General features: G+C 45.4%; 1 protein-coding gene across 1 annotated transcript in view; it reads left to right on the top strand.

The window, feature by feature from the left end:
* LOC121553382 (ras-related protein Rab-21) overlaps positions 1 to 26,605 on the top strand; it is a 31,911-nt gene extending 5,306 nt beyond the window's left edge. The window contains 7 exon segments of the mRNA XM_045218741.1: positions 16,298 to 16,357; positions 18,024 to 18,131; positions 18,447 to 18,510; positions 24,887 to 24,941; positions 25,198 to 25,286; positions 26,410 to 26,484; positions 26,487 to 26,605. Coding sequence (XP_045074676.1) covers positions 16,298 to 16,357; positions 18,024 to 18,131; positions 18,447 to 18,510; positions 24,887 to 24,941; positions 25,198 to 25,286; positions 26,410 to 26,484; positions 26,487 to 26,551 — 516 coding nt within the window. The 3' untranslated portion in view covers positions 26,552 to 26,605.
* The last annotated feature ends 723 nt before the right edge of the window (positions 26,606 to 27,328 follow it).

Below are 27,328 nucleotides of genomic sequence, written 5' to 3' on the forward strand. Positions count from 1 at the left end.
GATAACTATGGGCTTTCCCGTCTGGTGGCAAGTGTTCCCTCTATACATCTCTATGGGTCCGTGTTGGCAAGTGTGGCCTCTATACATCTCTATGGGTCCGTGCTGGCAAGTGTGGCCTCTATACATCTCTATGGGTCCGTGCTGGCAAGTGTTCCCTCTATACATCTCTATGGGTCCGTGCTGGCAAGTGTGGCCTCTATACATCTCTATGGGTCCGTGGTGGCAAGTGTGGCCTCTATACATCTCTATGGGTCTGTGTTGGCAAGTGTGCCCTCTATACATCTCTATGGGTCTGTGTTGGCAAGTGTGGCCTCTATACATCTCTATGGGTCCGTGTTGGCAAGTGTGCCCTCTATACATCTCTATGGGTCCGTGGTGGCAAGTGTGCCCTCTATACATCTCTATGGGTCTGCCTACGTGTGGTCCATAATCAGAACTTGCAGCTGTAGAGAGATTTTGAATGTAAAGATAGGACATCATCTGTACAGATGTTTGGCTTGCAGTATATATGGCTAATTAAGCAGCCCATATGACAGCGCGGCACTTTGTAGACCAGCACAGGAAAGCAGCACCACAGATGAAAGGAGAAAGTAGTGATCCAACCTGAGTTAGTAAGGAGCCTGTCTTTGGTGGAGCGCGGCTTGTCTTGCTCCCTCTGAGAGTCAAACAGAAAGTAACACAAAGTAACATAACGTGTTACTTTCCACACAAAGTAATATTGTAAAGTAATGCGTTGATTTTTTGTTAAATGTAAAGTGTAAGATTACTTTTTCAAGTAACTAATCCCAACACTGATTATGACTATGTAAGCAACCGTTGATGACGATCTGTTTGCCTAGTTTAGTAGGCCACTTCAGGTAGCCTAAACAGGCACAGTCTAGTGTTTTCTTTTATTAATGATCGTCTGTCCGGACGTTGAAGTACCGTAGGCTAGCCTAAATGTCAACGTAACCATGGATGCCATGGAAACATCAGCCGAAATAACAACACAAGAAGATTTGCCTGTTTAAAAAGACCGTTCTGTGTATAGGCCCTGACTACAAAATACAAAGTTGCCAAATGTCTTTGCAATTATTACAAACAAGCGAAGGCTAAAAGGATGCTTCAAATGAAAACGGAGATGACTGCATTAAAAGATAAATAGCCTACCAACAGTATAGGCTACAATTTCATGTAGCCTATAGTTTTATTTTGCTATTTGGCTACGGTTTGTCATTTCTGCCTCTTATTTCATGACGTGTAGCCTAACAGGTATGCAGTGATGTGCCAAATCTTGATTTATAGGGTAAGCATTAGAATAAGCTGCCTCAATATTTGCAGCCGTATGTGATTTTAATATTTCTCTAGGAGCTGATCCATCGTCAGTATTGTGGAATAATTATAATCTTAATGTAAAATTTGAATGGAGAAAGCTGATCCGAGAGCGGCACCGGCTTTTCTTTCGATCCTATCAGTAGCGACAAATGCCTCAACGACGCACTTGGTGAACGTTCTCTCTGCGGGGTGTTGGGAAACATGTTACATCTTCGGCCATTTGTAGGAAAGATGCATTGTTAAAACACTCGTAAGCCTAAATTTAAATTGCTATCGGGAAACTGGGCCCCGGTTGTTAGCTTAGCCTACACAAGCTCCGGTTGTTAGCTTAGCCTACACAAGCTCCGGTTGTTAGCTTAGCCTACACAAGCTCCGGTTGTTAGCTTAGCCTACACAAGCTCCGGTTGTTAGCTTAGCCTACACAAGCTCCGGTTGTTAGCTTAGCCTACACAAGCTCCGGTTGTTAGCTTAGCCTACACAAGCTCCGGTTGTTAGCTTAGCCTACACAAGCTCCGGTTGTTAGCTTAGCCTACACAAGCTCCGGTTGTTAGCTTAGCCTACACAAGCTCCGGTTGTTAGTGACTGCCTTTGTGCTGTCAGTCCAATAAAAGCTTTAAGAAACCCTCCCACACGGACTAGCTCCTTGTTTCTACATGTCAGAAAAGAAAAGGAAAGTGCCTGTTTTCTAGCATAGCTACCTCGGAGCCAAGTTGCTTTTGTTTCTAGTGAAAAACGCCGCCTTGGCTGTAACCTGAGGAAGGAAGAAGTGCCAACTAGGGTCGTATTCATTAGGACACACAACTGAAAACGTTTTGCAACAGAAAACAAAAGTGAGTGTTTCTTATTGGACTCCAGGTAGTAGTCGTTTCTGTCCGGTTTCGTCCGTTTGTTTCCTAATGAACACAACCCAGTCCTATTGTTTTGAGTAACTGTCTTTTTAGGGTCACACTCCCCTCAGCTGAACAATAAAGGAGAAACGGGGGGGTGGAGGGAGATGAGAATAACTTGCAGTTCGTTAGCTAGAGAGAATTCAGGTTTAGTTCATCATGACTGACTCTTAACTCTAATTAAATACTCGTCCAAACTGTCAGCTCGATTAGGCAATGTTTGGACATAGTCCCATGATGACTAGGATGTGTCCCAAATGGCACCCTATTCTCTATTTAGTGCACTACTTTTGACCAGGGCCCTATGGTCAAAAGTAGTGCACTATATAGGAATGGGGTGACATTTGGGACGCGTGCCTGTAATCCAGATTGTTTCATCACACTCAAATATTAGTACAAGTCTTTAGCCTATTAAGCATTTTAAGCTACTGAACCATGTAATATAATTCAATCATCATTTGGTGCATTGTTTGAATAACAGTCTGTCTTCCTCAGGTCTAGTAGTCTACATGCTGTACTAGAATTTCTGGAATGTTACAAGAACAAACCCAAACACACGCATAACAAGCATCCTTTTGTTGTGGGAAGTCATTGAAATGGGCAGTTAACAGTGCATCTATAATCATCTCATGGGGTGTTGTTTTGTGGGATTATTACACAACTCTGTCAACATCTGGTGAGTTTTATAATGCACATTTTTATACATTTTTTTTTCATTTGCGATACAGCTGAATTTAGCTGTTAGAATATTGTTCCTTTCAAGAGATTCAATCCTTCACGTGCAAATGAGGCCTAGCTGCCATGTATAATGACATCATCCATGTAAGATTCTATACAGAAGCAGGTGTTTTGCGTCTACTTGAGTGATAAGCCCTCATTGAAAGGCAACACCACCACCCCACAGTGCCTGAGTGCCACAACCTCTTCCCTGAAATGTCCTGGGAACGGCAGCCAAGTCTGGGCTCTCCTCCTCTCCTGGGTCATATTCATTAGGCACCAAACTGGAGAAAATTTGACAGAAATTGGGAGGGACTACCTGAATTTGTCCAATAAGAAATGCTTGTTTTTTTTTTGTTTTTCTATTGCAAAAATGTGTGTCCTGATGAATAGGAAACAGAGACTCTCCTCCTTTCCTGGTCCCCAGTGATCCATCCTACTGCTGCTACCATCACCCAGCTTCGTCTGCCCACTAAACAGGGAGGCTGGTACGAAGGCTCACTACTGCTGCTACCATCACCCAGCTTCGTCTGCCCACTAAACAGGGAGGCTGGTACGAAGGCTCACTACTGCTGCTACCATCACCCAGCTTCGTCTGCCCACTAAACAGGGAGGCTGGTACGAAGGCTCACTACTGCTGCTACCATCACCCAGCTTCGTCTGCCCACTAAACAGGGAGGCTGGTACGAAGGCTCACTACTGCTGCTACCATCACCCAGCTTCGTCTGCCCACTAAACAGGAAGGCTGGTACGAAGGCTCACTGTAGACTTGGGAAGTGGATTGATCAGTTGAACGATGGGTAGGTAGGTCATGCTGAAATATAACAGATCCCGTCGAACTGGTTTCCCTCTTCACACACATACACAATCTCACACACACACACACGACATATTGCAGATCAGGCATGGTCAGTGGAAAGGCCTTAGCAGCCAGCCAGAGATTTGTAAAGATGTAAGTCTAGGTCAAAGGATCCTCATCCAACCCAGATCACGTGAGAGGGGAACGCTTCCGGGCTGCCAACAGCCTAATCTGCATGTTTCACGTCCCACCATGTTAAGCGGTATGGATCAGGAGTGGAGGTGGATGCTGTAGGCCTATTTTAGTTTTTAGTTTTTTTTTATGCAGGTTGCAGTTCACCTTGGTCCTCGATCTGTTTGTGCTGTCTTGCCAACTCCTGGGGTTGAAATTTAACATGGGGTTGTCCTGGCAAGATGGCACAAACACATCCAGGACCAGGCTATCTGAATAGTGGGTTATTTTGGCTGACAATTAGAGGTTTTGGGCCCTGCTATCTGGGCCCTGGTCCTCTGCTGTACTGTACTATCTGGGCCCAGCACCTGGTCCTCTGCTGTACTGTACTATCTGGGCCCAGCACCTGGTCCTCTGCTGTACTGTACTATCTGGGCCCAGCCCTGGTCCTCTCCTGTACTGTACTATCTGGGCCCTGGTCCTCTGCTGTACTGTACTATCTGGGCCCAGCCCCTGGTCCTCTCCTGTACTGTACTATATGGGCCCAGCACCTGGTCCTCTGCTGTATTGTACTATCTGGGCCCTGGTCCTCTCCTGTACTTTACTATCTGGGCCCAGCCCCAAGCAGAGGGACCTAGCCTAATTATAGTGTCATGTTTATTGGACAATGTGTTGATATGACAACAGAACAATACCAAGACCAAGTGTTGAAGACCAACCAAGAGTATCAGGATACTATGGAAGTGTTGAAGACCAACCAAGAGTATCAGGATACTATGGAAGTGTTGAAGACCAACCAAGAGTATCAGGATACTATCGAAGTGTTGAAGACCAACCAAGAGTATCAGGATACTATCAAAGTGTTGAAGGCCAACCAAGAGTATCAGGATACTATCAAAGTGTTGAAGGCCAACCAAGAGTATCAGGATACTATCAAAGTGTTGAAGGCCAACCAAGAGTATCAGGATACAATGGAAGTGTTGAAGACCAACCAAGAGTATCAGGATACTATGGAAGTGTTGAAGACCAACCAAGAGTATCAGGATACTATGGAAGTGTTGAAGACCAACCAAGAGTATCAGGATACTATGGAAGTGTTGAAGACCAACCAAGAGGATCAGGATACTATGGAAGTGTTGAAGACCAACCAAGAGGATCAGGATACTATGGAAGTGTTGAAGACCAACCAAGAGGATCAGGATACTATGGAAGTGTTGAAGACCACCCAAGAGTATCAGGATACTATGGAAGTGTTGAAGACCAACCAAGAGTATCAGGATACTATGGAAGTGTTGAAGACCAACCAAGAGTATCGGGATACTATGGAAGTGTTGATGGGAAGCAGCAGAACGTGTCAGTTGAGGCAGCTGTACGGTATAATAGGCTAGCGCTGCAGAGATAAAGCTTTGTACCAAATGGCTTCCTATTCCAGATGTAGTGCACTACTTTTGACCAGAGCCCTACATCGACCTTGGCATCTCCATCTGAATCCACCCATACAGCCTTTACATTGATATCACTAACAGTCCCTGAGAGAAGCTATATTAATACTCCATCCATACAGCCTTTACATTGATATCACTAACAGTCCCTGAGAGAAGCTATATTAATACTCCATCCATACAGCCTTTACATTGATATCACTAACAGTCCCTGAGAGAAGCTATATTAATACTCCACCCATACAGCCTTTACATTGATATCACTAACAGTCCCTGAGAGAAGCTATATTAATACTCCACCCATACAGCCTTTACATTGATATCACTAACAGCCCAGTCCTTGAGATTAAACTATTCTTACACCCCCCTCTGTATGTTCATTTCCTTGCCTCTTGTACTGCGATTGGATGCCAAGAAGCATGCCAGGAAATGCATTCAAATAATCCCTTTAGGTGGATCCATGCTGCAGAGGCGAGCGACGCTCTGCTGGAGAGAGGCTGGGTCCCAAATGACACCTTTTATATTTCCTATATAGTACACTACGTATGACCCATGGAATGGATAGAACGTCGCTCAGAGATGCACAGATATTACGTAACATTCAAAAATGGGTGAATCGTTCCTTTAAAGGAAACACTCAAAAGTATTTAAAAAGATTTCAAACAGCACTTGAACCCAGAGGCTGTGAAGTGATACAGGAGATATTGCAGTGAGCAGGCTTCCTGTTAGAGCTAGCTGCTATTTCAGGAAGATTCACAGATCAAGTGATTTTAAATGGAAAGAAATAGCCTAAAAAATGTCCTGTTGACAGGCCCTCATGATGTAATGGGAGGTTTTAGGTGTCCCGGTTGACAGGCCCTCATGATGTAATGGGAGGTGTCCGGTTGACAGGCCCTCATGATGTAATGGGAGGTTTTAGGTGTCCCGGTTGACAGGCCCTCATGATGTAATGGGAGGTTTTAGGTGTCCCGGTTGACAGGCCCTCATGATGTAATGGGAGGTTTTAGGTGTCCCGGTTGACAGGCCCTCATGATGTAATGGGAGGTTTTAGGTGTCCTGTTGACAGGCCCTCATGATGTAATGGGAGGTTTTAGGTGTCCGGTTGACAGGCCCTCATGATGTAATGGGAGGTTTTAGGTGTCCGGTTGACAGGCCCTCATGATGTAATGGGAGGTTTTAGGTGTCCGGTTGACAGGCCCTCATGATGTAATGGGAGGTTTTAGGTGTCCGGTTGACAGGCCCTCATGATGTAATGGGAGGTTTTAGGTGTCCGGTTGACAGGCCCTCGTGATGTAATGGGAGGTTTTAGGTGTCCGGTTGACAGGCCCTCATGATGTAATGGGGAGGTTTTAGGTGTCCCGGTTGACAGGCCCTCATGATGTAATGGGAGGTTTTAGGTGTCCCGGTTGACAGGCCCTCATGATGTAATGGGAGGTTTTAGGTGTCCGGTTGACAGGCCCTCATGATGTAATGGGAGGTTTTAGGTGTCCCGGTTGACAGGCCCTCATGATGTAATGGGAGGTTTTAGGTGTCCGGTTGACAGGCCCTCATGATGTAATGGGAGGTTTTAGGTGTCCGGTTGACAGGCCCTCATGATGTAATGGGAGGTTTTAGGTGTCCGGTTGACAGGCCCTCATGATGTAATGGGAGGTTTTAGGTGTCCGGTTGACAGGCCCTCATGATGTAATGGGAGGTTTTAGGTGTCCCGGTTGACAGGCCCTCATGATGTAATGGGAGGTTTTAGGTGTCCCGGTTGACAGGCCCTCATGATGTAATGGGAGGTTTTAGGTGTCCGGTTGACAGGCCCTCATGATGTAATGGGAGGTTTTAGGTGTCCCGGTTGACAGGCCCTCATGATGTAATGGGAGGTTTTAGGTGTCCGGTTGACAGGCCCTCATGATGTAATGGGAGGTTTTAGGTGTCCGGTTGACAGGCCCTCATGATGTAATGGGAGGTTTTAGGTGTCCGGTTGACAGGCCCTCATGATGTAATGGGAGGTTTTAGGTGTCCGGTTGACAGGCCCTCATGATGTAATGGGAGGTTTTAGGTGTCCGGTTGACAGGCCCTCATGATGTAATGGGAGGTTTTAGGTGTCCCGGTTGACAGGCCCTCATGATGTAATGGGAGGTTTTAGGTGTCCTGTTGACAGGCCCTCATGATGTAATGGGAGGTTTTAGGTGTCCCGTTGACAGGCCCTCATGATGTAATGGGAGGTTTTAGGTGTCCGGTTGACAGGCCCTCATGATGTAATGGGAGGTTTTAGGTGTCCAGTTGACAGGCCCTCATGATGTAATGGGAGGTTTGGTGTCCGTTGACAGGCCCTCATGATGTAATGGGAGGTTTTAGGTGTCCCGGTTGACAGGCCCTCATGATGTAATGGGAGGTTTTAGGTGTCCCGGTTGACAGGCCCTCATGATGTAATGGGAGGTTTTAGGTGTCCGGTTGACAGGCCCTCATGATGTAATGGGAGGTTTTAGGTGTCCGGTTGACAGGCCCTCATGATGTAATGGGAGGTTTTAGGTGTCCGGTTGACAGGCCCTCATGATGTAATGGGAGGTTTTAGGTGTCCCGGTTGACAGGCCCTCATGATGTAATGGGAGGTGGTGTCCCGGTTGACAGGCCCTCATGATGTAATGGGAGGTTTTAGGTGTCCCGGTTGACAGGCCCTCATGATGTAATGGGAGGTTTTAGGTGTCCCGGTTGACAGGCCCTCATGATGTAATGGGAGGTTTTAGGTGTCCGGTTGACAGGCCCTCATGATGTAATGGGAGGTTTTAGGTGTCCGGTTGCGGCCCTCATGTTGACAGGCCCTCATGATGTAATGGGAGGTTTTAGGTGTCCCGGTTGACAGGCCCTCATGATGTAATGGGAGGTTTTAGGTGTCCCGGTTGACAGGCCCTCATGATGTAATGGGAGGTTTTAGGTGTCCGGTTGACAGGCCCTCATGATGTAATGGGAGGTTTTAGGTGTCCGGTTGACAGGCCCTCATGATGTAATGGGAGGTTTTAGGTGTCCGTTGACAGGCCCTCATGATGTAATGGGAGGTTTTAGGTGTCCGTTTGACAGGCCCTCATGATGTAATGGGAGGTTTTAGGTGTCCGGTTGACAGGCCCTCATGATGTAATGGGAGGTTTTAGGTGTCCGGTTGACAGGCCCTCATGATGTAATGGGAGGTTTTAGGTGTCCCGGTTGACAGGCCCTCATGATGTAATGGGGTTTAGGTGTCCCGGTTGACAGGCCCTCATGATGTAATGGGAGGTTTTAGGTGTCCGGTTGACAGGCCCTCATGATGTAATGGGAGGTTTTAGGTGTCCCGGTTGACAGGCCCTCATGATGTAATGGGAGATTTTAGGTGTCCCGGTTGACAGGCCCTCATGATGTAATGGGAGGTTTTAGGTGTCCCGGTTGACAGGCCCTCATGATGTAATGGGAGGTTTTAGGTGTCCGGTTGACAGGCCCTCATGATGTAATGGGAGGTTTTAGGTGTCCCGGTTGACAGGCCCTCATGATGTAATGGGAGGTTTTAGGTGTCCGGTTGACAGGCCCTCATGATGTAATGGGAGGTTTTAGGTGTCCGGTTGACAGGCCCTCATGATGTAATGGGAGGTTTTAGGTGTCCGGTTGACAGGCCCTCATGATGTAATGGGAGGTTTTAGGTGTCCGGTTGACAGGCCCTCATGATGTAATGGGAGGTTTTAGGTGTCCGGTTGACAGGCCCTCATGATGTAATGGGAGGTTTTAGGTGTCCCGGTTGACAGGCCCTCATGATGTAATGGGAGGTTTTAGGTGTCCTGTTGACAGGCCCTCATGATGTAATGGGAGGTTTTAGGTGTCCTGTTGACAGGCCCTCATGATGTAATGGGAGGTTTTAGGTGTCCGGTTGACAGGCCCTCATGATGTAATGGGAGGTTTTAGGTGTCCAGTTGACAGGCCCTCATGATTTAATGGGAGGTGTCCGGTTGACAGGCCCTCATGATGTAATGGGAGATTTTAGGTGTCCGGTTGACAGGCCCTCATGATGTAATGGGAGGTTTTAGGTGTCCCGGTTGACAGGCCCTCATGATGTAATGGGAGGTTTTAGGTGTCCCGGTTGACAGGCCCTCATGATGTAATGGGAGGTTTTAGGTGTCCGGTTGACAGGCCCTCATGATGTAATGGGAGGTTTTAGGTGTCCGGTTGACAGGCCCTCATGATGTAATGGGAGGTTTTAGGTGTCCGGTTGACAGGCCCTCATGATGTAATGGGAGGTTTTAGGTGTCCCGGTTGACAGGCCCTCATGATGTAATGGGGGTTAGGTGTCCCGGTTGACAGGCCCTCATGATGTAATGGGAGGTTTTAGGTGTCCCGGTTGACAGGCCCTCATGATGTAATGGGGAGGTTTTAGGTGTCCCGGTTGACAGGCCCTCATGATGTAATGGGAGGTTTTAGGTGTCCGGTTGACAGGCCCTCATGATGTAATGGGAGGTTTCAGGTGTCCGGTTGACAGGCCCTCATGATTTAATGGGAGGTGTCCCTGTTGACAGGCCCTCATGATGTAATGGGAGGTTTTAGGTGTCCCGGTTGACAGGCCCTCATGATGTAATGGGAGGTTTTAGGTGTCCCGGTTGACAGGCCCTCATGATGTAATGGGAGGTTTTAGGTGTCCGGTTGACAGGCCCTCATGATGTAATGGGAGGTTTTAGGTGTCCGGTTGACAGGCCCTCATGATGTAATGGGAGGTTTTAGGTGTCCGGTTGACAGGCCCTCATGATGTAATGGGAGGTTTTAGGTGTCCGTTTGACAGGCCCTCATGATGTAATGGGAGGTTTTAGGTGTCCGGTTGACAGGCCCTCATGATGTAATGGGAGGTTTTAGGTGTCCGGTTGACAGGCCCTCATGATGTAATGGGAGATTTTAGGTGTCCCGGTTGACAGGCCCTCATGATGTAATGGGGTTAGGTGTCCCGGTTGACAGGCCCTCATGATGTAATGGGAGGTTTTAGGTGTCCGGTTGACAGGCCCTCATGATGTAATGGGAGGTTTTAGGTGTCCCGGTTGACAGGCCCTCATGATGTAATGGGAGGTTTTAGGTGTCCCGGTTGACAGGCCCTCATGATGTAATGGGAGGTTTTAGGTGTCCCGGTTGACAGGCCCTCATGATGTAATGGGAGGTTTTAGGTGTCCCGGTTGACAGGCCCTCATGATGTAATGGGAGGTTTTAGGTGTCCCGGTTGACAGGCCCTCATGATGTAATGGGAGGTTTTAGGTGTCCGTTTGACAGGCCCTCATGATGTAATGGGAGGTTTTAGGTGTCCCGGTTGACAGGCCCTCATGATGTAATGGGAGGTTTTAGGTGTCCCGGTTGACAGGCCCTCATGATGTAATGGGAGGTTTTAGGTGTCCGGTTGACAGGCCCTCATGATGTAATGGGAGGTTTTAGGTGTCCGGTTGACAGGCCCTCATGATGTAATGGGAGGTTTTAGGTGTCCGTTTTACAGGCCCTCATGATGTAATGGGAGGTTTTAGGTGTCCGTTTTAAGGCCTTGTACTTGGTGACTTCAAGGTGCAGTCAGTCAATAATGACCCCCATAGAGAATGGATGCTAAGTGTATTGTATTGATCAAATCTAATAATAGCATATGAGAGAGGGGCTATGTCTTGGTACTGTATAGGTCTAATGGGGTTAGGCTGAACAGAGCTGTAGGAACCTTGGACATTGACCTGAGCTGACCCTGGGGATTGGATCAGATTGCTGTAGGAGGCTGAACAGCGCTGTAGGAACCTTGGACATTGACCTTAGCTGACCCTGGGGATTGGATCAGATTGTTGTAGGAGGATGAACAGCGCTGTAGGAACCTTGGACATTGACCTGAGCTGACCCTGGGGATTGGATCAGATTGCTGTAGGAGGCTGAACGACGCTGTAGGAACCTTGGACATTGACCTGAGCTGACCCTGTAGACTCCAGCTGCTGCATTTAGAGTAAATTAAGCAGACATGAGAGTTGGAAGCCCACAGCCTGGCCATCTGCCAACAGATCCACACATTTCATGAATGTGTTAAAACATCAATTTGGCAGCGAGTTGAGCGGTGGTGTGCTTCCTTGGAGACAAACTGCTGTCGAGTCTCCAGACCCTGCAGCCTAGCCAGCTATTGCTCCAAATCCATTTTAGTTTCTTTGGGTTGCTGTAGTCATTATATCCGCTGTCTGAAGTGACTTCAGATGACTCACTGCCTCACCTTCCAACTCTCCTTGCCTATAGGAGACAAATGCAAATTAAAAGTGCCTGGAAGTTCCTTCAAGGTCTTACCCATGGCCGGTCCTGATCATTCTGCCACCCTCGGCCTGACAAATGGACTCCCCTACTAGAATAGTCCCAGTAAGCAAAATGATGTTGAAAAGACGTCTTAACAGTTAGGATCCGTTTAGGTTCTGAATGAAAGTTGAACATATGTCATTTATAGATGTCTATGTTTGGGATAAATCAAGGCTGGTCCAGACCGGACAAAATCTGAACCAAATATTAGACGTCTATATGATTGGTTCAGATTTGGTCCGGACCGGGCTGAAAACCAACGTCCGTGGACGTGGAAATCAAGGCCGGTCTGGACTGCACCAAAAAAGACGTCCGGCAAGAACAACAAAAAAAACTCCGGCAGGCATCAGCGTCGGTCCGTGCTTACTGAGTTGTAGCCTACAGTGTCGCCTGAAATTGAATTTTAGGAACGGCCATCTATGTGGTAGGCCTACCATTTTGTAAAACACCCACAAAAAAAAGACTGTGGGTCAGAACAGGACCAAAAAAAGACATCCAAAAGATGTCAGCCTGTGCTTACTGGGGTGTAGCTACCATGCCGGCCCTCAATGCCAGGGCGGCAGGTAGCTTAGTGGGTAAGAGCGTTGTGCCAGTAACCGAAAGGTCGCTGGTTCTAATCCCCGAGCCGACTAGGGCGGCAGGTAGCTTAGTGGGTAAGAGCGTTGTGCCAGTAACCGAAAGGTCGCTGGTTCTAATCCCCGAGCCGACTAGGTGAAAAATCTGTCGATGTGCCCTTGAGCAAGGCACTTAACCCTAATTGCTCCTGTAAGTCGCTCTGGATAAGAGCGTCTGCTAAATGACCAAAAATAATAAAATAAATGAATGCTCATCCTTGTGGTAGGCCCGCCGTTTGTAAAACAGGATGTTGCATTGGTGTTATTATTCGGATTACTGTGACTAATCAATTTGGCTATTTAAACTCTGAATATCAGCTACCCAACTTTATCAGGAGGAGTTACCCTGAGCCTATTTGCAATGTGTTTTTCACAGCAGGAAATGCAGAAGTATTTTATTTTTAGCTATGATCAGCTCGTAAAAAATGTACGGATACAAGCTTGAAACCACTGATCATAAAAGTTTCAATCTCATTACATTGTCATACATTTTATCTCCAGCCTGTAGGCTACAGGAAAGGCCACATACTCTTTCTACCATATCCTATATCTGCTACATGATTTATGTTAGATTCGTTTTTTTGACGTAATGTTGGTGGAGTGCTGCAGCGCCAAATCTCTCCCAACAGCACCCTGGAGAGGCGCGCTGGTAATGGACAAGATATAAATATTTTTGCGTCCCTGCCTTTGACAAAGTGGGCACTTCTTATCACAGGGCGGCATCAGCGCTCACCTAAAAAGGCCATATGCCACTGGTTGAGAGATATTGTCATTGTTTTTGGCCGGAATTATGTGAGGGTTTATGTGTAGTTGGTCAGTTTAGCTCAGACAATGTTGCCCTCGTCAATCTGCTGCCGTAGGTGGCTGTCTAATGAGCGGGCCTCACCTCACCTCGTCCCTATATCTCTCTCTGTCAGAGCTCTTTGTCTCTCTCCATCAGCCCCCATTTCTCCTCAGAGCACTTTGTTATTTATTCCTCCTTTTAGTCTCCGCCTCTCCAGAGCAGCCAAAAGCTCTTTTATTGGTCAGTCAGTCATCGCTGGGGCTGGGCCTGGTCCAGAGACAGAGGCTCCAGGCAGGCAGCCAGGCCATTAGCTCATCCCAGAGCCTGGGCCTGGTCCAGAGACAGAGGCTCCAGGCAGGCAGCCAGGCCATTAGCTCATCCCAGAGCCTGGGCCTGGTCCAGAGACAGAGGCTCCAGGCAGGCAGCCAGGCCATTAGCTCATCCCAGAGCCTGGGCCTGGTCCAGAGACAGAGGCTCCAGGCAGGCAGCCAGGCCATTAGCTCATCCCAGAGCCTGGGCCTGGTCCAGAGACAGAGGCTCCAGGCAGGCAGCCAGGCCATTAGCTCATCCCAGAGCCTGGGCCTGGTCCAGAGACAGAGGCTCCAGGCAGGCAGCCAGGCCATTAGCTCATCCCAGAGCCTGGGCCTGGTCCAGAGACAGAGGCTCCAGGCAGGCAGCCAGGCCATTAGCTCATCCCAGAGCCTGGGCCTGGTCCAGAGACAGAGGCTCCAGGCAGGCAGCCAGGCCATTAGCTCATCCCAGAGCCTGGGCCTGGTCCAGAGACAGAGGCTCCAGGCAGGCAGCCAGGCCATTAGCTCATCCCAGAGCCTACAACATGTGCTGCCCAGCTCTACAAGCTGATGGGAGGATGCTGGGTAAAAAAAAACACCCTCCTGTTGGAGAAAAGTTGTCTGTGATTGTGATGCGGTATGTTATCTGAGTTCACATAGGCCTACTTTTGACTTTCACTGTTAGCTTCTGTCTCGGAGGAAACGTAGATGCTTTGGAGGTGATTGGTTTAGTTGTGGGGCAGGGAGTCAGGAACCAAAATGCAGTCTTAATACCATCCTCCACCAAGGCACATTTTGAACGTGTCTCTACCCTAACTGGACATCTGGATGCCTGGTTGAAACGTGTGGAAATGGCCTGTCTTATAGCTGCAGAAAGAAATCAATAACCACAGGACAACACATTTGAGAGGTGTTGCATCATGTATGAACTGAACACTGATTGTCAATCACTTACCCTAGCTATCATACCCTTACCCTAGCTATCATACCCTTACCCTAGCTATCATACCCTTACCCTGGCTATCATACCCTTACCCCGGCTATCATACCCTTACCCCAGCTATCATACCCTTACCCCAGCTATCATACCCTTACCCTAGCTATCATACCCTTACCCTAGCTATATACCCTTACCCTAGCTATCCTACCCTTACCCTAGCTATCCTACCCTTACCCTAGCTATCATACCCTTACCCTAGCTATCATACCCTTACCCTAGCTATCATACCCTTACCCTAGCTATCATACCCTTACCCTAGCTATCATACCCTTACCCTAGCTGTCATACCTGCATTTACCTTTACGTCATTTAGCAGACGCTCTTATCCAGAGCGACTTACAACTTGGTGCATTCACCTTAATGATAGCCAGTGGGACAACCACTTGACACATTTTTTAAAAAAATTTTCTTCTAATTTGTTAATTCTTTATTTATAGGGTATATTTGTACTATTCACTTGTTTTATTTATATATATATATATATATTTATTTATTTTATGTAAAAAAAGTTGTTGGTTTATATATTTTTATTTTATATTTTTGTATTTGTTTTATTTTTGTACTTTTTTTTGTGTGTGTGGGGGGGTAGAATGCTTACTTTTATCCTATCCCAGGTATTCCTTAAAGAGGTAGGGTTTCAAGTGTCTCCGGAAGGTGGTGAGTGACTCCGCTGTCCTGGCGTCGTGAGGGAGCTTGTTCCACCATTGGGGTGCCAGAGCAGCGAACAGTTTTGACTGGGCTGAGCGCGAACTGTGCTTCCGCAGAGGTAGGGGAGCCAGCAGGCCAGAGGTGGAAGAACGCAATGCCCTCGTTAGTAGGCTTCATCTTCAGATTACTTTCCCTGACATATTCATTAGTTTTGAGTCCGTATCGGAATGAAAACAGAATCTGAATGGTTTTAACAAGTCCTAGTCGTTCCATCAGTATGCTCAGGTTTTCCTGGATTAGTTTACGTGACTGAGCTGTTCTACTGTACTGTCTGGATAGCGTGTTACCGTGGATACAGTGGACTGACTGGAATTGTAGAACCCTGCTGAGCTACATGTGATTGTGATCATGTGCTGGTCGACTGAGGACGGGGATGCAATGTGTTGTCAGCTAGCCCTAGTAAACCTGTCTGGGCCTTAATGACATTAGCATATGTTGTTGTTGCATCTTCATGCTGTTTTTGAGCTATTTTAAAACTCATTATCTGTTTCTCACCGTTTCTCTCGCTCTCTCTCTCGAACTTTCAGTCCTTTTTCAAATCTAAAGCTCCGAGGCAGGCAGATGCTGAAGTGTCAGTCTAACTGAGAAATAAATGATGTCCTTTCTTATAATTTTTCCTCTGATAGACGGGTAAATTAGAAAGTTACGGCCTACCTTTCCTGAGTAGAATTCGCATTCAACTAAAAGTCTTTCTATTCCATCGTCATTTTTCAACGGAGCTCATTATGGATCCCTTTTGTGTCTTAATGAGGAAGAGAATCCAGAGATGATGATGATGATGTTACCACAACAGAGATGCTTCGAACCAGATCATTACTGTGGAATAGGAACAGAATGACTTAACTTACTCAAGTTGTCAAAGTAGAGGGTAGGTCTTACATACTAAGAAGGAATGTGTTCCCAACGTGAATGGTTTTCCAGGTAGATGACGAGGCTAACGGGGAAGTGTTTTCCAAAATGGCAAACATCTACTGCCAGGCAAGGGGGCACCGTCCCTATCTTTGGTCACCAGGGCCAGTGTCACCGCTAATGTCTGCACCTGTTCCTCCCTGTGTAGCTTTTATGCCTGCAGGTTTCTCCACAGGACCTTTTGATAGGAGCCAACGTGCTCAATCTAGTTAATACTGTGTCAGTCACTCACATACATACAAATGTCTTCTAATGTTATTCCAAATCTGTCCGTTACTCCCCAAGTCATCATCAGTTATTAAAACACAAGGGCCTGTTACTGTGTCTGTTTCTCAAGACATATTACTGATCTGTTTCCTCTCTTCCAGGCGTCCTTCCTCACGAAGAAGCTCAACATCACAGGGAAGAGGGTGAATCTGGCCATATGGGTGAGGCCTGCTCTCTCTCTCTCGGCGTGTTTGACACTCCGCAGCGTCCCAAATGGCACCCTGTTCCCTACATGGTGCACTGCTTTTGACCAGGGCCGTATAGGGAATAGGGTGCCATTTGAGCTATGTAGCTCCCTGCTTTGGGTTCCTTTTCCTCCTTAAAGAAATGATGCCTTCTGGCTGTGAACGTTTTTACTACTACTGAAACATCATGTGACAAACTCATGCATAGTGAGATGACACGCATACACACACACACACACACACACACACACACACACACACACACACACACGCTTACTGTGGTAATGCTTTATTATAAGGAACCATAGAGACCGGTTTTCGTAGTCTGTTTGCTGTACAATTCCAATTCCAACTGTCTCGATGCAGAGCCACAAAGGGAATGGAGATGTCGTTTACTCCCACTGACCATGAGTCAAAGGTTACATCCCAAATGGCACCCCTACTCCCATAGGCCTCTGATCAACAGTAGCACTACATAGGGAACAGGGTGCCATTTGGAGTCAAAAGGCGTCTTGGCTGAGCAGCTGTGATCTCTCTCTGTCCTGTAACATATGGTCCTGCAGTGATCTCTCTCTGTCCTGTAACATATGGTCCTGCAGTGATCTCTCTCTCTGTCCTGTAACATATGGTCCTGCGGTGATCTCTCTCTGTCCTGTAACATATGGTCCTGCAGTGATCTCTCTCTCTGTCCTGTAACATATGGTCCTGCGGTGATCTCTCTCTGTCCTGTAACATATGGTCCTGCAGGGATCTCTCTCTCTGTCCTGTAACATATGGTCCTGCGGTGATCTCTCTCTGTCCTGTAACATATGGTCCTGCGGTGATCTCTCTCTGTCCTGTAACATATGGTCCTGCAGTGATCTCTCTCTGTCCTGTAACATATGGTCCTGCAGTGATCTCTCTCTGTCCTGTAACATATGGTCCTGCAGGGATCTCTCTCTCTGTCCTGTAACATATGGTCCTGCGGTGATCTCTCTCTGTCCTGTAACATATGGTCCTGCAGTGATCTCTCTCTCTGTCCTGTAACATATGGTCCTGCAGGGATCTCTCTCTGTCCTGTAACATATGGTCCTGCAGTGATCTCTCTCTGTCCTGTAACATATGGTCCTGCAGTGATCTCTCTCTGTCCTGTAACATATGGTCCTGCAGGGATCTCTCTCTCTGTCCTGTAACATATGGTCCTGCGGTGATCTCTCTCTCTGTCCTGTAACATATGGTCCTGCAGGGATCTCTCTCTGTCCTGTAACATATGGTCCTGCAGTGATCTCTCTCTCTGTCCTGTAACATATGGTCCTGCGGTGATCTCTCTCTGTCCTGTAACATATGGTCCTGCCTCATTTGATGCAATAGGAACAGGAATTTGGCATCCATTTTGATTTGAGTCAGTCTGTAGCAGGCAGAGAGAGATGCATAGTTAGTAGGTTATCTGGCTGAATCAGTCTGGCTCACAGGCGTTCCTTCCTTCCTTGTGTGTAATGTTCTTCTTGCCACCAATCTGAAGCCAGTCACTGTCAATGGTTATTGTTTCAAACTACCTTTTTTCCCCCAGAGGCTTGATCAGTGGACTTTGGCCTTGAAATAATCTGCTCTCTCTCGCTTTCTATCGCTCCCTCCCCTCTGGCTCTCTCTCTCTCCACCCCAGGATACAGCAGGTCAGGAGCGGTTCCACGCGTTAGGGCCAATCTACTACAGAGACTCCAATGGAGCTATATTGGTCTATGACATCACAGATGAGGACTCTTTCCAGAAGGTAGCTATGATCTCCTCAGGGAGAACAGCAGGGCTGTGGTCCAAATGGCACCGAATTCCCTATACAGTGCACTACTTTTGACCAGTGCCCATAGGGCTATAGGGTGCTATTAAGGACACTGAAGCCTCTGAAGAGAAGAACATCATTGCAAAAATGAGTTACATAGAAATGTCAGAATATATATATTACTGAAATGTTTTGTTTGATTTACATATTCATATTTAATTTGCATCAGTGTCTATATATGTGTTATAATGTTGAAATGTGTTTTCTTGAACTGTAAATCGATATGAAATGTAATGTTTTGCTTTGTAGGTGAAAAACTGGGTCAAAGAATTGAGGAAAATGTTGGGGAATGAGATCTGTTTATGTATAGTAGGTAAGTTACTGCAGACCATGGCTAACCTTTCACCTTTCAACATGTCTTTTATTGTTTGTCACATTTCACCGTGTTAATGGATCGATCTTTGAAGGTGCGCAGAGAATTTAGTTTAGTTACGGGCCCTGTAATTAAATAGACATCCTAATAATTTCATAACGTTGCCAGGATGAAGGGAGTCTAGAATGTAGTTAGTTTGTCTCGGATATTCTGTTGCCTCCAAATTTCAGTCACATAAGACCGCTGTCAGACAGCTCAATTTGCTTCAAACGCATCCCATGGCTCTCTCTCCCTCTGAAATGTCAAAACTGCAGCCTAGAACCTTCAACCCTGACGTTCACAAAGTTCTCTGACCAGGTAGACCAGCAGCTAGGGAACCTTTCAAATGCAGGAAGAGTTGCATGGAGGAAGTCATTGTTGACTTTGTTGTGGTTACATCCCCCACAATATTTATGTGACATCATAACTAGAGCCCTTTATGTGACATCTTAACTAGAGCCCTTTATGTGACATCTTAACTAGAGCCCTTTATGTGACATCTTAACTAGAGCCCTTTATGTGACATCTTAACTAGAGCCCTTTATGTGACATCTTAACTAGAGCCCTTTATGTGACATCATAACTAGAGCCCTTTATGTGACATCTTAACTAGAGCCCTTTATGTGACATCATAACTAGAGCCCTTTATGTGACATCATAACTAGAGCCCTTTATGTGACATCATAACTAGAGCCCTTTATGTGACATCATAACTCTAGAGCCCTTTATGTGACATCTTAACTAGAGCCCTTTATGTGACATCATAACTAGAGCCCTTTATGTGACATCATAACTAGAGCCCTTTATGTGACATCATAACTAGAGCCCTTTATGTGACATCATAACTAGAGCCCTTTATGTGACATCATAACTAGAGCCCTTTATGTGACATCTTAACTAGAGCCCTTTATGTGACATCATAACTAGAGCCCTTTATGTGACATCTTAACTAGAGCCCTTTGTGTGACATCTTAACTAGAGCCCTTTATGTGACATCATAACTCTAGAGCCCTTTATGTGACATCTTAACTAGAGCCCTTTATGTGACATCATAACTAGAGCCCTTTATGTGACATCTTAACCAGAGCCCTTTATGTGACATTTTAATTAGAGCCCTTTATGTGACATCTTAATTAGAGCCCTTTATGTGACATCTTAACTAGAGCCCTTTATGTGACATCTTAATTAGAGCCCTTTATGTGACATCATAACTAGAGCCCTTTATGTGACATCTTAATTAGAGCCCTTTATGTGACATCTTAACTAGAGTCCTTTATGTGACATCATAACTCTAGAGCCCTTTATGTGACATCTCAACTAGAGCCCTTTATGTGACATCATAACTAGAGCCCTTTATGTGACATCTTAACTAGAGCCCTTTATGTGACATCTTAATTAGAGCCATTTATGTGACATCTTAACTAGAGCCCTTTATGTGACATCTTAATTAGAGCCATTTATGTGACATCATAACTAGAGCCCTTTATGTGACATCTTAACTAGAGCCCTTTATGTGACATCATAACTAGAGCCCTTTATGTGACATCATAATTAGAGCCCTTTATGTGACATCATAACTAGAGCCCTTTATGTGACATCATAACTAGAGCCCTTTATGTGACATCATAACTAGAGCCCTTTATGTGACATCTTAACTAGAGCCCTTTATGTGACATCATAACTAGAGCCCTTTATGTGACATCATAACTAGAGCCCTTTATGTGACATCATAACTAGAGCCCTTTATGTGACATCATAACTAGAGCCCTTTATGTGACATCTTAACTAGAGCCCTTTATGTGACATCTTAATTAGAGCCCTTTATGTGACATCTTAATTAGAGCCCTTTATGTGACATCTTAACTAGAGCCCCTTTATGTGACATCTTAATTAGGAGCCCTTTATGTGACATCATAACTAGAGCCCTTTATGTGACATCTTAATTAGAGCCCTTTATGTGACATCTTAACTAGAGTCCTTTATGTGACATCATAACTCTAGAGCCCTTTATGTGACATCTCAACTAGAGCCCTTTATGTGACATCATAACTAGAGCCCTTTATGTGACATCTTAACTAGAGCCCTTTATGTGACATCTTAATTAGAGCCATTTATGTGACATCTTAACTAGAGCCCTTTATGTGACATCTTAATTAGAGCCATTTATGTGACATCTTAACTAGAGCCCTTTATGTGACATCTTAACTAGAGCCCTTTATGTGACATCATAACTAGAGCCCTTTATGTGACATCATAACTAGAGCCCTTTATGTGACATCTTAACTAGAGCCCTTTATGTGACATCATAACTAGAGCCCGACCCATATGGGAGTTTTGGATCCGATGCCGATTTTAGGGAGGCAAAAGTCACCGATTGTGGCATGAAAAACCGACTTCTTCTTTCTCACAAATTGTGCTCCAATGGATTAACAGATACTCTAAATGATGATTTCTTAACTAAATATTAAAAAAATGGACACATTATTTAAGAACATCTTATTTGTGGTTTACATGATATCCACCAAAAGGCAAATATATCCTCAAAAAATACAAAAGTAAATACAAACTAGAAGGGCTGAATGAATTAAACTGTCTTAAAGTCAATCTGAAACTGCACTGTTCACAACCTAGACAGTGAAATGCCGTAACATGCAGTTCGTAATGTCACCACTAGATGTCAGGTCATGTAAAGAAACACTTCATGGCAACCTTGCAATGAGAGCTTGTTAAGGCAAGCACTATGAAAATGTTTTCTTACTGAAACATCATGTAAATTACACTCTTATTAAATACAACATTTTATATTTCAACTAATGGCATGTGCTGATGACCGAAAATGTTCATGCAAGAAAATCCTTTGCCACACTGGTTTTAGTCACACATTCAAATTTTAACTAGCTAACTAACAATCTTAGCTCATCATGAATGCAAGCACATGGCCTGAATGATAGATCTGCGCCAATTGTTTTGCTTTTTGCTAATGGCATATTTCAGAAAACTAACTGAATAAACCCACTAACATAATAGGTCCAGACAGTAACAGGTGTTCATTTTGTATCAAGGATGACTGTTCACTTTAGCACCAGTTCAGTGTTCGCACATAAGTAGCACAGATTGCTAGCTAGCTAGGCTAACTACCTTGGTGAGAATGTGATGAGGACATGGCTGCTTGCTTGGTGAAGTGTACTTTTAGATGATTTACTTATTCAAATATGCTGTCGCTGGCTGTGGCAAACTACTCACTGTCAAACCACAATGCCTACTTTCTCTCACGTTGTGATTTAGGGCTGAATGATGTTCAGTGAGCAGCTCAGACTGATTGGTCGTATTTTTGTAAAAGGCTAATATTGGCTGATTTAATATTGGTCAGCCGATTTATCGTCTGGCTCTAATCTTAACTACATTAACTGCTGTAGTAAAGTTATTTAAATGTTTGTTTTCCCACGAAAATTAGGAAGAAAAATGACCAAATACTGAACAAAAATATTAACGCAACAATTTCAACGATTTTTACGGAGTTAGAGTTCATATAAGGAAATCAGTCAATTGAAATAAATAAATTAGGCCCTAATCTATGGATTTACATTTACATTTTAGTCATTTAGCAGACGCTCTTATCCAGAGCGACTTACAGGAGCAATTAGGGTTAAGTGCCTTGCTCAAGGGCACAACGACAGATTTTTCACCTTGTCGGCTCGGGGATTAGAACCAGCGACCTTTCGGTTACTGGCACAACGCTCTTAACCACTAAGCTACCTGCCGCCCCCATAACTGGGCAGGGGCGCAGCCATGGGTGGGCCTTGGAGGGCATAGGCCCACCCACTTGGGAGCCAGGCACATCCACTGGGGGCCTAGCCAATCAGAATGATTTTTTTCACCACAAAAAAAGATTTATTACAGTCAGAAATACCCCTCAGTTTCATTGGCTGTCTGGGTGGCTGGTCTCAGACGATCCCGCAGGTGAAGAAGTTGGATGTGGAGGTCCTGGGCTAGCGTGGTTACAAGTGGTCTGCGGTTATGAGGCCGATTGGACATACTGCCAAATTCTATAAAACGACGTTGGATGCGGCTTATGGTAGAGAAATGAACATTCAATTCCCTGGCAATAGCTCTGGTGGACATTCCTGCAGTCAACATGCCAATTGCACGCTCCCTCAAAACTTGAGACTTCTGTGGCATTGTCTTGTGTGACAAAACTGCACATTTAGTGGCCTTTTATTGTCCCCAGCACAAGGTGAACCTGTGTAATGATCATGCTGTTTAATCAGCTTCTTGATATGCCACACCTGTCAGGTGGATGAATTATCTTGGCAAAGGAGAAATGCTCACTAACAGGGATGTACACAAATTTGTGCACAGAATTTGAGAAAGAAGCTTTCTGTGCGTATGGAACATTTCAGGGATCTTTTATTTCAGCTTATGAAACATGGGACCAACACTTTACATGTTGAGTTTTATATTTTTGTTCAGTGTACAGTACCAGTCAAAAGTTTGGACACACCTACTCATTCAAGGGTTGTTCTTTATTTTTTACTATTTTCTACATTGTAGAATAATAGTGAAGACATCAAAACTATGAAATAACACATATGGAATCATGTAGTAACCAAAAAAGTGTTAAAGGAATCAAAATATATTTGAGATTCTTCAAAGTAGCCACCCTTTGCCTTGATGACAGCTTTGCACACTCTTGGCATTCTCTCAACCAGCTTCATGAGGAATGCTTTTCCAACAGTCTTGGCGTTCCCACATATGCTGAGCACTTGTTGGCTGCTTTTCCCTTCACTCTGCCGTCCGACTCATCCCAAACCATCTCAATTGGGTTGAGGTCGGGGGATTGTGGAGGCCAGGTCATCTGATGCAGCACTCCATCACTCTCCTTCTTGGTCAAATAGCCCTTACACAGCCTGGAGGTGTGTTTTGGGTCATTGTCCTGTTGAAAAACAAATGGTAGTCCCACTAAGTGCAAACCAGATGGGATGGCGTATCGCTGCAGAATGCTGTGGTAGCCATGCTGGTTAAGTGTGCCTTGAATTCTAAAGAAATCACAAAGTGTCACCAACAAAGCACCATCACACCACCTCCATGCTTCACAGTGGGAACCACACATGCGGAGATCATCCATTCACCTACTCTGCGTCTCACAAAGACATAGCAGTTGGAACCAAAAATCTCAAATTTGGACTCATCAGACCAAAGGACAGATTTCCACTGGTCAAATGTCCATTGCTCGTGTTTCTTGGCCCAAGCAAGTCTCTTCTTTGTATTGGTGTCCTTTTAGTAGTGGTTTCTTTGCAGCAATCGACCATGAAGGCTTGATTCATGCGGTCTCCTCTGAACAGTTGTTGTTGAGATGTGTCTGTGACTTGAACTCTGTGAAGCATTTATTTGAGCTGCAATCTGAGGTGCAGTCAACTCTAATGAACTTATCCTCTGCAGCAGAGGTAACTCTGGGTCTTCCTTTCCTGTGGCGGTCCTCATGAGAGTCAGTTTCATCATAGCGCTTGATGGTTTTTGCAACTGCACTTGAAGAAACTTTCAAAGTTCTTGAAATGTTCCATATTGACTGGCCTTCATGTCTTAAAGTAATGATGGACTGTCGTTTCTCTTTGCTTATTTGAGCCATAATATGGACTTTGTCTTTTACCAAATAGGGCTATCTTCTGGATACCACCCCCACAACTGATTGGCTCAAACAAGAGGGAAAGAAATTCCACAAATTAACTTTTAAGAAGGCATACCTTTTAATTGAAATGCATTCCAGGTGACTACCTCATGAAGCTGGTTGAGAGAATGCCAAGAGTGTGCAAAGCTGTCATCAAGGCAAAGGGTGGCTACTTTGAAGAATCTCAAATATAAAATATATTTTGATTTGTTTAACACTTTTTGGGTTACTACATGATTCCATATGTGTTATTTCATAGTTTTGATGTCTTCACTATTATTCTACAATGTTGAAACTAGTAAAACTAAAGAAAAATCCTTGATTGAGAAGGTGTCCAAACTTTTGACTGGTACTGTGTGTGTGTGTATATATGTATGTATGTATGTATGTATATGTGTATGTGTGTGTATATATATGTGTGTGTATATATATATATATATATATATATATATTTATTTATGTGTGGTGGTCAATGACATCTGCATTGTAAATCATTAGTTAAACTCACTCTGTCAAGATACACATGACTGTTACAGGGTTCTAACCTCAATGGGCTCTTCCTGGTTAAATAAAGTATTCTTGCAGTCTACGAGACGTACAGTTGGTGGTGCTAATGTTAAATATGCAGTATGTGATCTCTGAACTAATACGTCCTCTTTGTTCTTCTCATAGGTAATAAAGTAGATCTGGAGAAGGAGAGACATGTATCAGTGGAAGAGGCAGAAGGGTTCGTTTTCTCACTCTTCTCCTGTAACTTTACCGTAGAGACCTTGTACAGCAGGGGTGTTCAGTCTTATCATCCTATGGCGCTATGCTGCTTTTGGAATACCCTTTCATGACGACGTCTAAACAGGAAGTCAACGGACTCCTTTTGTTTGTGAATGTTGATGTAATTGAATGGTGATTGGTCTGAATGTTGACAACTGAATGGTGATTGGTCTAACTGATTGGTCTGTTTCTCTGTCAAATTCCTCTCCTCACAGGTATGCAGAGTCAGTGGGGGCAAAACACTATCACACGTCAGCCAAACTAAACAAAGGAATAGAAGAACTATTTCTGGACCTGTGTAAAAGTAAGCAGCCATTCTGGCATGTTATGGAATAGTGATGAATTTAATGTCTCAGGTTGAGACAAAAATAAAATACTTGAAATGATTATATTACAATGGACCAACTGGTAGGACTTTGACTTCTGTTGGTAGGACTTCTGAATTTAGTAGATTTGGAATTAAAGCTTTAGTTTGTAGGATGTTTGGCTTTTGTTGGTAGTTGGACTTTCAGCTTCTGTTGGTAGGACTTTCAGCTTCTGTTGGTGGTAGGACTTTCAGCTTCTGTTGGTGGTAGGACTTTCAGCTTCTGTTGGTGGTAGGACTTTCAGCTTCTGTTGGTGGTAGGACTTTCAGCTTCTGTTGGTGGTAGGACTTTCAGCTCCTGTTGGTGGTAGGACTTTCAGCTCCTGTTGGTGGTAGGACTTTCAGCTTCTGTTGGTGGTAGGACTTTCAGCTTCTGTTGGTGGTAGGACTTTCAGCTTCTGTTGGTGGTAGGACTTTCAGCTCCTGTTGGTGGTAGGACTTTCAGCTCCTGTTGGTGGTAGGACTTTCAGCTCCTGTTGGTGGTAGGACTTTCAGCTCCTGTTGGTGGTAGGACTTTCAGCTCCTGTTGGTGGTAGGACTTTCAGCTCCTGTTGGTGGTAGGACTTTCAGCTCCTGTTGGTGGTAGGACTTTCAGTTTCTGTTGGTGGTAGGACTTTCAGCTTCTGTTGGTGGTAGGACTTTCAGCTCCTGTTGGTGGTAGGACTTTCAGCTCCTGTTGGTGGTAGGACTTTCAGCTCCTGTTGGTGGTAGGACTTTCAGCTCCTGTTGGTGGTAGGACTTTCAGCTCCTGTTGGTGGTAGGACTTTCAGCTCCTGTTGGTGGTAGGACTTTCAGCTTCTGTTGGTGGTAGGACTTTCAGCTTCTGTTGGTGGTAGGACTTTCAGCTTCTGTTGGTGGTAGGACTTTCAGCTTCTGTTGGTGGTAGGACTTTCAGCTTCTGTTGGTGGTAGGACTTTCAGCTTCTGTTGGTGGTAGGACTTTCAGCTTCTGTTGGTTGTAGGACTTTCAGCTTCTGTTGGTAGGACTTTCAGCTTCTGTTGGTGGTAGGACTTTGGCTCCCACAGGACTGACTGTCTCCCTCTCGTCTCCCTGTTGTTGACAGGAATGATGGAGACGGCCCAAGCGGAGGAGAGGGCGAAGGGTAACGGAGCCAGCCAGTCAACATCATCACGGAGGGGGTACAGATCGTGGACGACGAGCCCCAAGCCGCCACGGCCGCGGGGGGCTGCTGCTCATCCGCTTAACCCCCCCACCTCCACGTCCCAACTTACCCCATCCTCCCCCTTTCCAACCCCCCTTCAACAACCAGGACTGTTGCCTCTGCCCTCAGCCTCCCTCTCATCTCCCTCCTTATGCCATGAAGACTGCTATTCCCCCTCTGAGTCCTCGTACACTTCACTCACTACACTTCTCCCTCTATGGAACAATGTGCTGCTTAGACACTATTCTTTATACAGTAATATTCATTCATTGGCACCACCTCCTGACCCATTCATATGAGACTTCTGACACCCCCCTCCTGACCATCTATATGAGACTTCTGACACTCCCTCCTGACCATCTATATGAGACTTCTGACACCCCCTCCTGACCATCTATATGAGACTTCTGACACTCCCTCCTGACCATCTATATGAGACTTCTGACACCCCCTCCTGACCACCTATATGAGACTTCTGACACCCCCTCCTGACCATCTATATGAGACTTCTGACACCCCCTCCTGACCATCTATATGAGACTTCTGACACCCCCCTCCTGACCATCTATATGAGACTTCTGACACCCCCCTCCTGACCATCTATATGAGACTTCTGACACTCCCTCCTGACCATCTATATGAGACTTCTGACACCCCCTCCTGACCACCTATATGAGACTTCTGACACCCCCTCCTGACCATCTATATGAGACTTCTGACACTCCCTCCTGACCATCTATATGAGACTTCTGACACCCCCTCCTGACCATCTATATGAGACTTCTGACACCCTCCTGACCATCTATATGAGACTTCTGAC

Source organism: Coregonus clupeaformis, unplaced genomic scaffold (genome assembly GCF_020615455.1).
Source record: "Coregonus clupeaformis isolate EN_2021a unplaced genomic scaffold, ASM2061545v1 scaf1763, whole genome shotgun sequence".
Classification (NCBI taxonomy): domain Eukaryota; kingdom Metazoa; phylum Chordata; class Actinopteri; order Salmoniformes; family Salmonidae; genus Coregonus; species Coregonus clupeaformis.